The 12176-nt window shown below is 36.0% G+C and overlaps 1 protein-coding gene across 1 annotated transcript in view; it reads right to left on the minus strand.

The window, feature by feature from the left end:
* Positions 1-12176, minus strand: part of LOC114460774 (NACHT, LRR and PYD domains-containing protein 3-like) — a 32016-nt gene that overhangs the window by 14602 nt on the left and 5238 nt on the right. The window contains exons 4-9 of the mRNA XM_028442661.1: positions 11984-12038; positions 11597-11804; positions 9600-11397; positions 9360-9525; positions 4462-4613; positions 4221-4373 (exon numbers count right to left, since the gene is read on the minus strand). Of these exons, the coding sequence (XP_028298462.1) occupies positions 4221-4373; positions 4462-4613; positions 9360-9525; positions 9600-11397; positions 11597-11804; positions 11984-12038 (2532 nt within the window). The remainder of the gene's footprint in view (positions 1-4220; positions 4374-4461; positions 4614-9359; positions 9526-9599; positions 11398-11596; positions 11805-11983; positions 12039-12176) is intronic.

Here is a 12176-nt window from a genome sequence, read left to right on the forward strand (position 1 = left end):
TAGTGTAAAATCATTTTATTTTCACACAGAGCCCTTTTTATTCCAATAAATAGAATCTAAAAGTGCTTAAAATGCATTTTCATACACACACACATTAGTTGCTTTGTAATTATGATATTATAACATTACATTAACTGTTTATGGTTCTTGACCAGAGAGATGTTTATTTATATGTATAACATTAATACGATTTTTGTCTTTGGGGTGATTTTAAACATTGTTTGCTTTTGACTCCTAAATGTTAGACATGAATCACTTGTTAGTGTTTATGGTCAGTGTTTAATATGGTCAGTAGTTTGTTAAGGTAATTGTGATTTTGATTTTGCTTTTTCAGATAAGAGTTGACTTATAAGTAATAGACATTCATGATAAGTTGTAATAACTTTGTTTGTGTTTTTGTTGTTGTTTAATAGGATTACAGTCGTTATTTGGGGTAATAATCACAATATCAAACATGAATTAATTTGTTTAAATGGTTTTTTTCTTTAGTATTTATGTCTGTCCTTCATGTATAAAGTAAAAATGCTCTTATTAGTTATAACTTGTAGTTTAAATAAGTTTGATATTTTTATCCTTTTTAGTTTTTGAATGTGGATAATATCACACACTAAATCATAATTCTCCCTTTAGATATACATTTGTCTTATGAATTCTAATACATTACAATGAGAAATAAATGAATAAACAAACCTCTTTGTTTCATAGAGCTTTGTAAAAGTACATTATTCCATAGAACAATTAAAAGAGACGGGAGTATTTTTATTAAGAGATTAATAGTAAACAAATAATTTACTTGATCTATTGATTGACTGTATATAGTGATTATTTCAAAAACATAATAAAAAGGAAAATTAAACATAAGACATCAATACATTCACAGGAGTATATTTTACTAACCTCTCAACACTTCTCTTTAATAAATAACAATATTTGTGACTTTGTATCTAAACTTCAACATAATTCACATAAATGTATATATATATATATATATATATACACACTTACACACCCATATATAAATGATAAATAGAGACTGATAAAATACATATACACCCATACATATATATCTACACATAAACACACACATGAAAAAAAAGAAAAGAAAAAGAAACATAGATTTGAACATTAGCTGAACAACTTCACACAAATAATTAACACTAGAAATAATAATTATAAAATACTTTAGTTTCAATATATTTTTACGACTTTAACTTTTAGAACTAGAATAGGCTAAAAATTTATTAAATGAATAAATGAAGGCTAACACACAAATGAATATAAAAATTAATGAATTAAATGAAGAAATAAGTAAACAAATATTTAAATAAGTCAATAAATAAATAAATAACTTGATCTCCAAAGCCACTAAATATGACAACACAAAATACATTTGTTTTAATGATAATTTACCAAAAACTTCTTGGGGAATAATAAAATAAAATAAAAAAATCAGGACAACTTAGTTTTTTGAAAATAACCAAACACAGACACATTATAAAAACTTATAGACTCAAAATGGCTCCATCCAGATAGTTTTGATTATGTTAAACTCAGAAGAAAGAACAAACTGTTTCCTACAAGAACATGACATCGAAATAATAATAATAATAATAATAATAATAATAATAATAATAATAATAATATGAAATAAGAATAATGATAAATAATCTGATCTGACTGATCTGGACATGTCATCTACCAGTGGTTGTTAGTGATTGGTAGATGACCGTTGCTATGGATACTATGGACAAATACAGAATGAATTCTCCCTCAAAAGGAAACACTCTGAAAAAACTCTGCTGCTGGGAAAAGACTAAACTAAAGTGTTCTAATCATTCCCTCCTGATAAAACAAGTAAAGACTGAAGGACACGTCACAGAAAACAATAATGCTGATGCTGTTAAATAATAAACTCTGAATAAATAGAGACTTTGAACCACTAGGAATGAACTTTGACCCTGAACATTGAACATTAATATTACATAGAAGCTTTGTGGTGGTGGTGTCTGCTGTTCTCTTAATGGTTTTCTGGTGTATGTTAACATGAAACACATCAGTTTAGAAATCATTAAATCATACCATTATGTTAAAATTTATAGATAATGCTAATAAGTCTGTAATTTGTTTCATGTTTAATTAAAAAAACTAATACATTAATGAAATAAGATAAAATACTAATTTATTGACCAAACTAAAAAACTTAAATTGTAATATAAAATTAGGAAAATAAACTAAAATACATTTGCGTTCAGGCACTTTTTTATAAAAGTTCATCCTTTGTTTCAAAGTTAGATTTGAAATGTTTCACATAAAAACATCTCCTCCATAGACCAGTAATTATTTTATTGAAAAGTTAAACCTAAAATATATAAAGACTAAAAAAAAATAGTAACCACAACAATATTTATGTTTTAGTTTGATTTTGAATATTTCATTTAAAATCACTAATGTCCTAAAAAGTCACAACTTTCACATTATTACATTATTTAATAATAATAAACATAGAAACAAAACACACATCAAACAAATGTTTTTCTGATCTTAAATCAGAAATGTCCAAATCAACATATATTAAATTAAAACAGCTTTAATAAATAAATCAGAAATCAATTTCTCCTCTTTTTGACATGAATGAAATGAATGATTATGAAACTATATCTTGTGTGATAAAAATAACATTGTTTGACCTAAAAAATAAACACACAACAGAATAATTACAACATATAAACATTGATTAAATAAGATATTATGGAAACAACACACACACGCACACACGCACACACGCACACACACACACACACACACACACACACACACATACACACACACATATATATATGAACTGTACATGGTACGTGGTCTATAGATTTAACTAGGACTCTTTAGAGAGATAATAAAGACATAAATACAATCACAAATCTGTTCCCTTGTAATCTATATAAATATTAGTAGAGGCATAAATTAACATAACACCTGGTTACATTTCTGTTTTATTCTAATTACTGTTTTAGTCTAATGATTTGATTTACTTTACAGTTCTTTGGGTTATTTTCTTACTTTTTTATTCACTTACTTTTTTAATAATCTCTGTCAGTTTGAATATTATGTTACAACTGTGTAGAATATTATCATTTTCCTCTCTTTATGTTCTAAAAATCTCACAACTAAAACCCTTATGTGTATTTATATCCTCAGATAGATAAATAAATATGTAGACATGGATAAAATTAGATAGAAATTATAACTTGAAATATTTAAAAAATCATAATCAACCTTTGAAATGTATATAAATGTAGTTTTTTGTTCACAGGATACAGACATCACCAGCTGAGAACAGAAACCATTGGATAAGTATTTGATTTAGTCTATGTTTCACTTTAATTATGATTTATTTATTTTTTAATAAATATAATAAGTTACGGGTGGTGGGTTCAAAAATGTAACTAAAAACTCTGTTTTAAGTTCGTCACCACTTTTAGTGTGGGCTTGTGCACGCGAGGGGTGGAGAACCAGCACGGAGACAGAAAGACGTGATTGGTTAATAAAAAAATTATTTTTATATAATTTAATTTATAATTTTATTATTGGTCAAAGTTTTTACAGGTTTACAGCTGCTACACTTGATGGATTTTTTTGTTCCTTTTTCAGAGCACATAAGAACTTAATTTATGTCAGAACATTAAGACAATTTCAACCAAAAACTTAAAAAGAGTATCTGGAAAAAATCCCCTACCCTACCTTTAATCGATTGATTATTTGAAACATTGGTATTCATTTATACAATTGCAATGTTTTAATTTTAGTGGTTTGTAACATTCAGAGCTAAAAATGCAATCATTTATTTGGGTTTTCGACCAGTAATTTACATTTCGGTTCATCCCTAATTTTTTGACTTGATAACTTGTGACAGAGAAAAAATTAAAATATAATTTCATAAGATATATTTATATTTTTGTATGAACACAATCCTCACTGATTGGTTCCACCTCCTCTGATCTTCTCTCTCATTCCTTCATCAGCTCCTAATAGTTCTCCATCAGCCTCTCCTCACTCCTCACTACCTTCTTATCTCTGTCATTCATCCCTCTAACCTGTCCCAGTCCTCCTCCTTTAGTGTCCCACCTCTCACACCTTCATCACATTCCTCTGATACAGCTCTCTGTCACACATGTGATGGGGATTGATGTGAACATGTGATGAGCTGCTGTGATGTGTCTCACCTCAGAGTGTTCAGTCTCTGAGAGAGCAGCTTCACTGCTGAGTCTCCTGGATGGTTGTAGCTCAGGTCCAGCTCTCTCACACTGGAGGAGTTGGAGCTCAAAGCTGCTGCCAGAGAAGCCCCGCCCACCTCTGTGATGACACAACCTGACAGACTGGATTCAGAAAAACATCCACAACTCAGGAAACAAGTGAGGAGACGAGGAACAGGACAATATTGATGGAACATGTGATCCCACTGACCTGAGAGAGTCCAGTTTACAGTGAGGACTCTTCAGTCCTTCACACAGCAGCTTCACTCCTGAATCCTGCAGATCATTGTTACTCAGGTCCAGATGTTTCACACTGAAGGACTGAGAGCTGAGGACTGAGGACAAAGCTGCACAGCTTCTCTCTGAGAGACCACAGGAACTCAGTCTGTGGGAGAAAGACATTCATTTATTATTATTAATAATAATAATAATAATAATAATAATAATAATCATCATCATCACATTATTGACAGGATTCAAACCTCTGCCGTACACTTCATCTGCTTTATTACCTCCACCAAGGAGGAAAGATTTCAGCTGCCAGAGGGACTCCTGATCAATAAACTGATTCTGATCAGTTTCAAAGATAAAAAATGCCTATCTCTCATCATCATATAAATTCATATCTGGGTTTGTAATTGATGGATCTGTATAAAATGTGACTCAGTTATATTGGGTGGTTAATCAATAATCCCACTGAGTTTCATCCAGATCAGATCCAGATTGTGTATTTCATTGATTTATTTTCTTTTTTTAAAGTGTGTCCATACATTGTGACCTACTAGATGTTTATTAATGGGATATAAATGTGGTTCCAAGCCTCTAAAGTGTTAATGATCATGGTACCATGATCAGGATCATTGATCATTGATAACTGATAATATCTGTGAAAAGGAGGTTCAGAGCTTGGTGGAGGTTTGCACTTTCCACTGTTTATTTAGTCGATTAAACATTTTCATCATAGTTTTTGTTGATTAAAGTTTTTCAAGTGACAATAACTAAACTACGACTAATTTAAAAAAAAATACATGTTAACAAAAACTATATCAACATATATTTTTATCTTCACTGACTAATAAAAACTAAAATATACACTATTATATATATATATATATATATATATATATATATATATATATATATATATATATATATATATATATTGTATATTAAGTCAGTTTTATCAACAGTAACTGAATATTTATAAAATATGTAAAATCTAATGCTTCATAGTTTTGTCGTTTATATCTGTAACAGATTTATTCGACTGAAATATTAATGTCATTTAAATCAGTGTTTCTCAAATGGGGTACGTGAACCCCTAGGGTAAGTAACAGCACTGCAGGGGTGCGTGAGAGATTGAGTGTGGAAAATGTACAAATAAAATCATGAAAAAAATGTGGATTTTAAAACATGTATTTTCTTTTAAAAATGATAATGATAAAAATGATGATAATAACATGAACTAAAATGATAAAATTCAAAAAGCGCCTTCGGCTAAAGATGCAGAAGAAAAAAGCTGAAGCACAGAAATCCAGACAGTTCCATGAGGAGTACGTTGGGATGGGCTTCACCTGCACTTCACAGGACCCTCCGTTAGCCCAGTGCTTTTTATGTGGCTAGCTGCTAGCTAACAGCGCCATAAAGCCCTCCCATCTCCAGCAGCATCTCCAGACTAAACACCAACCATATGCTTGGAACACGATGGAGTTTTTCTGAAGAAAACTGACTTAATTCAGCAGGGTTACAGGAAGTAGGGGTGCTGGGGGTGTTGCAGCACCCCCTATTGGCCAGAATGTAGGCGATTAAATGTAACCTATGAAAAACATTTAGCACAATCTATAAATTCCTTATGAATATTTAGGGAAATGATTTTGACACACGTAGGCTATTACGTGTATTTTGTATTTGAATGTAATTATTTTAGTACTAATCAACACAGGTTAACGTTGACTTTTGAAGACATGTGTACGCAGCACCATGACCCAGAAAAGACTCACACACCTTTCTCTGATGCACACCCACACACAGATTCTGAACTCCCTGGACATTCGTCCCCTCATGAGAGACTTTATCTCCACGCCCCCAGAGCACACCTCCACATTTGGACACCTGTAACCATGGCAACCCTCCCTGCAGCTCAAAGTAAGAGCATGGTGCCACCGTACACTTTCATATCTATTCGTACAGTTTAACGTCACACTACAGTATTTTTACAAGGTGGTGGTGGTGATGGAGATGGAGTGTGTTATTATGATTGTGTGTTCTGTGTGTAATGGATGTGGAGAGTTGTTAAATAACGTTTAAATAGTCAGATTATTTCCTTGTGGTGTGCATAAAAGGATTTTGGAGTCACGTGACGTAAACATAGATGGTGCAGTGACTCAGGTTCATGTCAGCTGATCTAATCTATTGCATTGTTATAGTGTTTTTGTGAAGTTTAGCTAATAGTGCATATATTCATCTGAGAACTGATGATGTCTGTGCGTTACAGACCCTGGCGGTGAGTGTGCACCAGGGGCGTAGCACCACATTTTGGGCCCTGGGTACAAACCATCTTGTTGGGCCCCTCCTGTAATATTCAATATGTACACTTTTTTTCACCCGGAAACTATACTAGTATTATTATCTAAGCTGTATTTTGTCTTCACATTAACCCAGAAGTTCCCAACCTTTTTTAGGTCGTGACCCCATTTTAATATCACAAATGTACAGCGACTACAGAGACATTTTTTTTCTAGAATTAATTTTTGATCATGTTTATTAAAGTGTGTTACAGATACAGAGTAGCCAGGATTTGATATTTATATACTATTTTTTTATGAACTAGATTTATTTATTTAAGAAAGTTAAAGTACAGGATACAGAAATTTGATATTTACTGTATTTGTATTGTGTATTTGAAAAACAATAATTCAAAAAACTTTTAAAATAAATTCTTAATGAGTTTTACCGACTTTTTAACCAATTACTAGACGTTTAAACCCCATTTTAATTCCAGTCTGACCCCATGACCCCATGTAGGGTCAGACTGTATGTATGTGTGGGTGAATGAATAAGGATGATGACACGCTGTATGTATGGGAGAAACGTGTTATGAGTGTGAGTGTGCCAGTGGGCGTGTCATAGAGTGATTGATTGATGGATGATGACACTTTATGTATGTCTGAGAGAAACATGTTGTGAGTGAAAAATGTACCAGGGCGTGTCTTTGAGTGAGTGATCATGTGATAGAAGGATAGCTGTTTGCACACATACTGTATATACATACACACATACATACACATATACACACATACATACATACATACCAGTTATTGTTTAATTCTTTAAATAGTTTTAATTTAAGATGGGTTAGGATCTTTCTATTTAAGGAATTACTAAAAACTTTTTCTTGTTGGTCATACGTTGATATTTTTGAATTTACAATTAGAATAACTTTTGGATATCATAAATACAGATTTCATACTGTTTTCTATCTTTTGATGATTAGAGTTGATTGACTTTATTTTTTTTGTAACACTCCCTAACACTTTACAGTTGTAGCTTGAATAAAAGTCATATTTTTGAGTTAAAAGGTAAATGAACAAATGATCTTAATAACAGACATGGATAACATTATTTCATATATTGAGGAATCATATATACTGTATAGACCCTGGCCCAGAATGCAGAACAATGGCTGATCACCTGAGGTTATAAAAACAACCTCACCACCTAAAACGTCTAATCAAAGGTGGGGGGGCTGAACTGTACATGGTACGTGGTCTATAGATTTAACTAGGACTCTTTAGAGAGATAATAAAGACATAAATACAATCAAAAATCTGTTCCCTTGTAATCTATATAAATATCAGTAGAGATGGATAGAATTAGATAGAAATTATTACTTGAATTATTTAAAAAAAAAAATCATAATCAACCTTTGAAATGTATATAAATGTTGTAGTTTCTTGTTCACAGGATACAGACATCACCAGCTGAGAACAGAAACCATTGGATAAGTATTTGATTTAGTCTATGTTTCACTTTATGATTTATTTATTTTTTAATAAATATAATAAGTTACGGGTGGTGGGTTCAAAAATGTAACTAAAAACTCTGTTTTAAGTTCGTCACCACTTTTAGTGTGGGCTTGTGCACGCGAGGGGTGGAGAACCAGCACGGAGACAGAAAGACTTGATTGGTTAATAAAAAAATTATTTTTATATAATTTAATTTATAATTTTATTATTGGTCAAAGTTTTTACAGGTTTACAGCTGCTACACTTGATGGATTTTTTTTGTTCCTTTTTCAGAGCACATAAGAACTTAATTTATGTCAGAACATTAAGACAATTTCAACCAAAAACTTAAAAAAAAAATTCTGGAAAAAATCCCCTCCCCTACCTTTTAATTGATTGATTATTTGAAACATTGGTAATAATTTAGACAATTGCAATGTTTTAATTTTAGTGGTTAGTAACATTTAGAGCTGGAAATGTAATGTTATTTAGGTTTTCGACCAGTAATTTACATTTCAGTTCATCCCTAACTTTTGTTGTGTCAGAGAAAAGATTTAAATGTAATTCCATAAGATATAGTTATATTTTTGTATGAACACAATCCTCACTGATTGGTTCCACCTCCTCTGATCTTCTCTCTCATTCCTTCATCAGCTCCTCATAGTTCTCCATCAGCCTCTCCTCACTCCTCACTACCTTCTTATCTCTGTTCTTCATCCCTCTGACCTGTCCCAGTCCTCCTCCTTTAGTGTCCCACCTCTCACACCTTCATCACATTCCTCTGATACAGCTCTCTGTCACACATGTGATGGGGATTGATGTGAACATGTGATGAGCTGCTGTGATGTGTCTCACCTCAGAGTGTTCAGTGTCTGAGAGAGCAGCTTCACTGCTGAGTCTCCTGGATGGTTGTAGCTCAGGTCCAGCTCTCTCACACTGGAGGAGTTGGAGCTCAAAGCTGCTGCCAGAGAAGCCCCGCCCACCTCTGTGATGACACAACCTGACAGACTGGATTCAGAAAAAAACATCTACAACTCAGGAAACAAGTGAGGAGACGAGGAACAGGACAATGTTGATGGAACATGTGATCCACTGACCTGAGAGAGTCCAGTTTACATTGAAGACTCTTCAGTCCTTCACACAGCAGCTTCACTCCTGAATCCTGCAGATCATTGTTACTCAGGTCCAGATGTTTCACACTGGAGGACTGAGAGCTGAGGACTGAGGACAGAGCTGCACAGCTTCTCTTTGAGAGACCACAGGAACTCAACCTGATGAAGAAACAGAGAAACCTTACAGATGTTTGTCTGTGACAGAATTAAAGACATGTTCTAAAGTCACATACTCAACTTTCTTGGAGGCTTTGATCACTGGGAGCAGCTTCAGAAAAGTATCCTCTGAAGGAGAGAATCTCTTCAGGTCAAAGACATCCAGATGTTCTTGTGATGATAGTAAGATGAAGACCAGAGCTGACCACTGAGCAGGAGACAGTTTCTCTGTGGAGAGACGTCCTGATCTCATGGACTGTTGGATCTGCTCCAGCAGAGAGTGATCATTCACTTCATTCAGACAGTGGAACAGGTTGATGCTTCTCTCTGTGGACAAACTCTCACTCAGCTTCTTCTTGATGTATTCAACTGTTTTCTGATTGTTCTGTGAGTCACTTCCTGTTTGTGTCAGCAGGCCTTGTAGGAGCCTCTGATTGGTCGGCAGTGAAAGACCCAGCAAAAAGCGGAGGAACAAGTCCAAGTGTCCGTTTGGACTCTGTAAGGCCTCGTCCACAGCACTCTGGTGGAGAAGGTTCAGAGTTGGTTTTTGAGTTGTAGACATCTTCTTCTTCTGTGGTTTATGTTTCAGCAGGTTGACTTTAGAGCTGATGAAGGTCTGATGGACATGAAGAGCAGCCAGAAACTCCTGAAGGCTCAGGTGGATGAAGGTGAACACCTTGTCCTGGTACAGGCTGCTCTCCTCTCTGAAGACCTGTGTGAACACTCCTGAGCACACTGAGGCTGCTCTGAGGTCCATGCCACACTCTGTCAGGTCACTCTCATAGAAGATCAGCTTTCCTTTCTGCAGCTGCTCAAAAGCCAGTTTTCTCAGAAACTCCATCATCTTCCTGCTCTGTGGACTCCAGTGTGAATCTGTGGCAGCTCCTCCATCAAACTTCACCATCTTGACTTTGTTCTGAAGGACCACATAGTGGCTGTAGATCTGAGTCAGAGTCCTGGGCAGCTCTCCCTCCTCTCTGCTCTTCAACATGTCCTCCAGAACTGTAGCAGTGATCCAGCAGAAGAGCGGGATGTGGCACATGATGTGGAGGCTACGACACGTCCTGATGTGGGAAATGATCCTGCTGACCTGCTCTTTATCTGTGGACCTCCTCCTGAAGTACTCCTCCTTATGAAGGTCAGTGAACCCTCTGACCTCTGTCACCATGTCCACATGCTCAGGAGGGATCTGATTGGCTGCTGCAGGCCGTGTGGTTATCCAGAGGAGGGCTGATGGAAGCAGTTCTCCTCTGATGAGGTTTATCAGCAGAACCTCCACTGAGGTGGACTCTGAGACATCTGTCAGGGTCTGAGTGCTGAGGAAGTACAGAGAGAGCCGACACTCATCCAGACCATCCAAGATGAACAAAACCAGGACGTCCTGGAAGCTGCAGATTCCTGCTTCTTTGCTTCCAGAGAAGAAGTAATCAACAAGTCCCACCAAGCTGAAGCTCCTCTCCCTCAGCACGTTCAGCTCTCTGAAGGTTAGTGGGAATGTGAAGTGGACCTCCTGCTGGGCTTTGTCTTCAGCCCAGTCCACAGTGAACTTGTGTGTTAAGAGTGTTTTCCCAATGCCAGCCACGCCCTTTGTCATCACTGTCCTGATTGGTCGAGGTCTTCCAGGAGGGGCTTTAAAGAGCTCTTCTAGTGTGATGGCTCTTTCTGCTGTGTCTGATCTCCTGGATGCTGTTTCTATCTGTATGACCTCGTGTTCCTGGTTGACCTCTCCACCCCCTCCCTCTGTGATGTAGAGCTCTGTGAAGATCTCCTTCAGGAGAGTTTGACTTCCTGCTTTAGCCACACCCTCAGACACACACTGGAATTTCTTCTTCAGCTTGGACTTCAGCTCATGTTTGTATTGATGAGCCTTTGTTCCTGAATGAAGACAAACTTAATGTTAGAGTGGAGAAGTCAGAGCAGGTTTGAACATTGGAGATCAAAGTGTGTGATGTTCTCAGTCTGGATGGTTTCTCAGATTAAATGTGACTGATTGAATCATGCTTTGAAAAAGAAAAGCCAGCTTTGTGTCTTTCATGTGATGTTCCTCACAGTGAAGATGTTCACATGCTCTTACTGCTCTGCAGACGCTCAGCCAGCTCCTCCTGCTTCATCCTCTTCAGGAAATACAGTGTGATGTTCAGAAAGGCCTCCCTGCTCCTCCTCTGCTCCTCATCTTCACCCTCCATCTGACTCTCTGAGCACTCTGGATCATCTCCATCCACAATCTTCTGCATGTGCTTGAGTTCAGCTTTAACAAAGCTGATGATGTTGTCCTCCAGCAGCTGGAACACAAACACATTAAAGGTGATGAGTGAAGGCCTGCTGCAATCATCTGTGTGTGTGTGTGTGTGTGTGTGTGTGTGTGTGTGTGTGTGTGTGTGTGTGTGTGTGTGTGTGTGTGTGTGTACAGTAGTTTGATCACAGGCTGACACAGGTTTAGTGTCTTTGTAGACGTACACACCGTAAAGATGGAGTCAGGATCAGCTCCAGAGGAACCATCCACACCCTCCAAGCTGCTGTGGAGAAGACACAGACACTCAGACATGCTGAGGAGCAGCTGGAGGAAAGCACAGGAAGCTCTGCTAACATCATGTGAACATCAGTAACAGTGGGTGATGTCCTGCAGAGCCACAGTGCAGTGAGTGTGGAGCAGC

Source organism: Gouania willdenowi, unplaced genomic scaffold, assembly GCF_900634775.1.
Source record: "Gouania willdenowi unplaced genomic scaffold, fGouWil2.1 scaffold_63_arrow_ctg1, whole genome shotgun sequence".
Lineage (NCBI taxonomy): Eukaryota > Metazoa > Chordata > Actinopteri > Blenniiformes > Gobiesocidae > Gouania > Gouania willdenowi.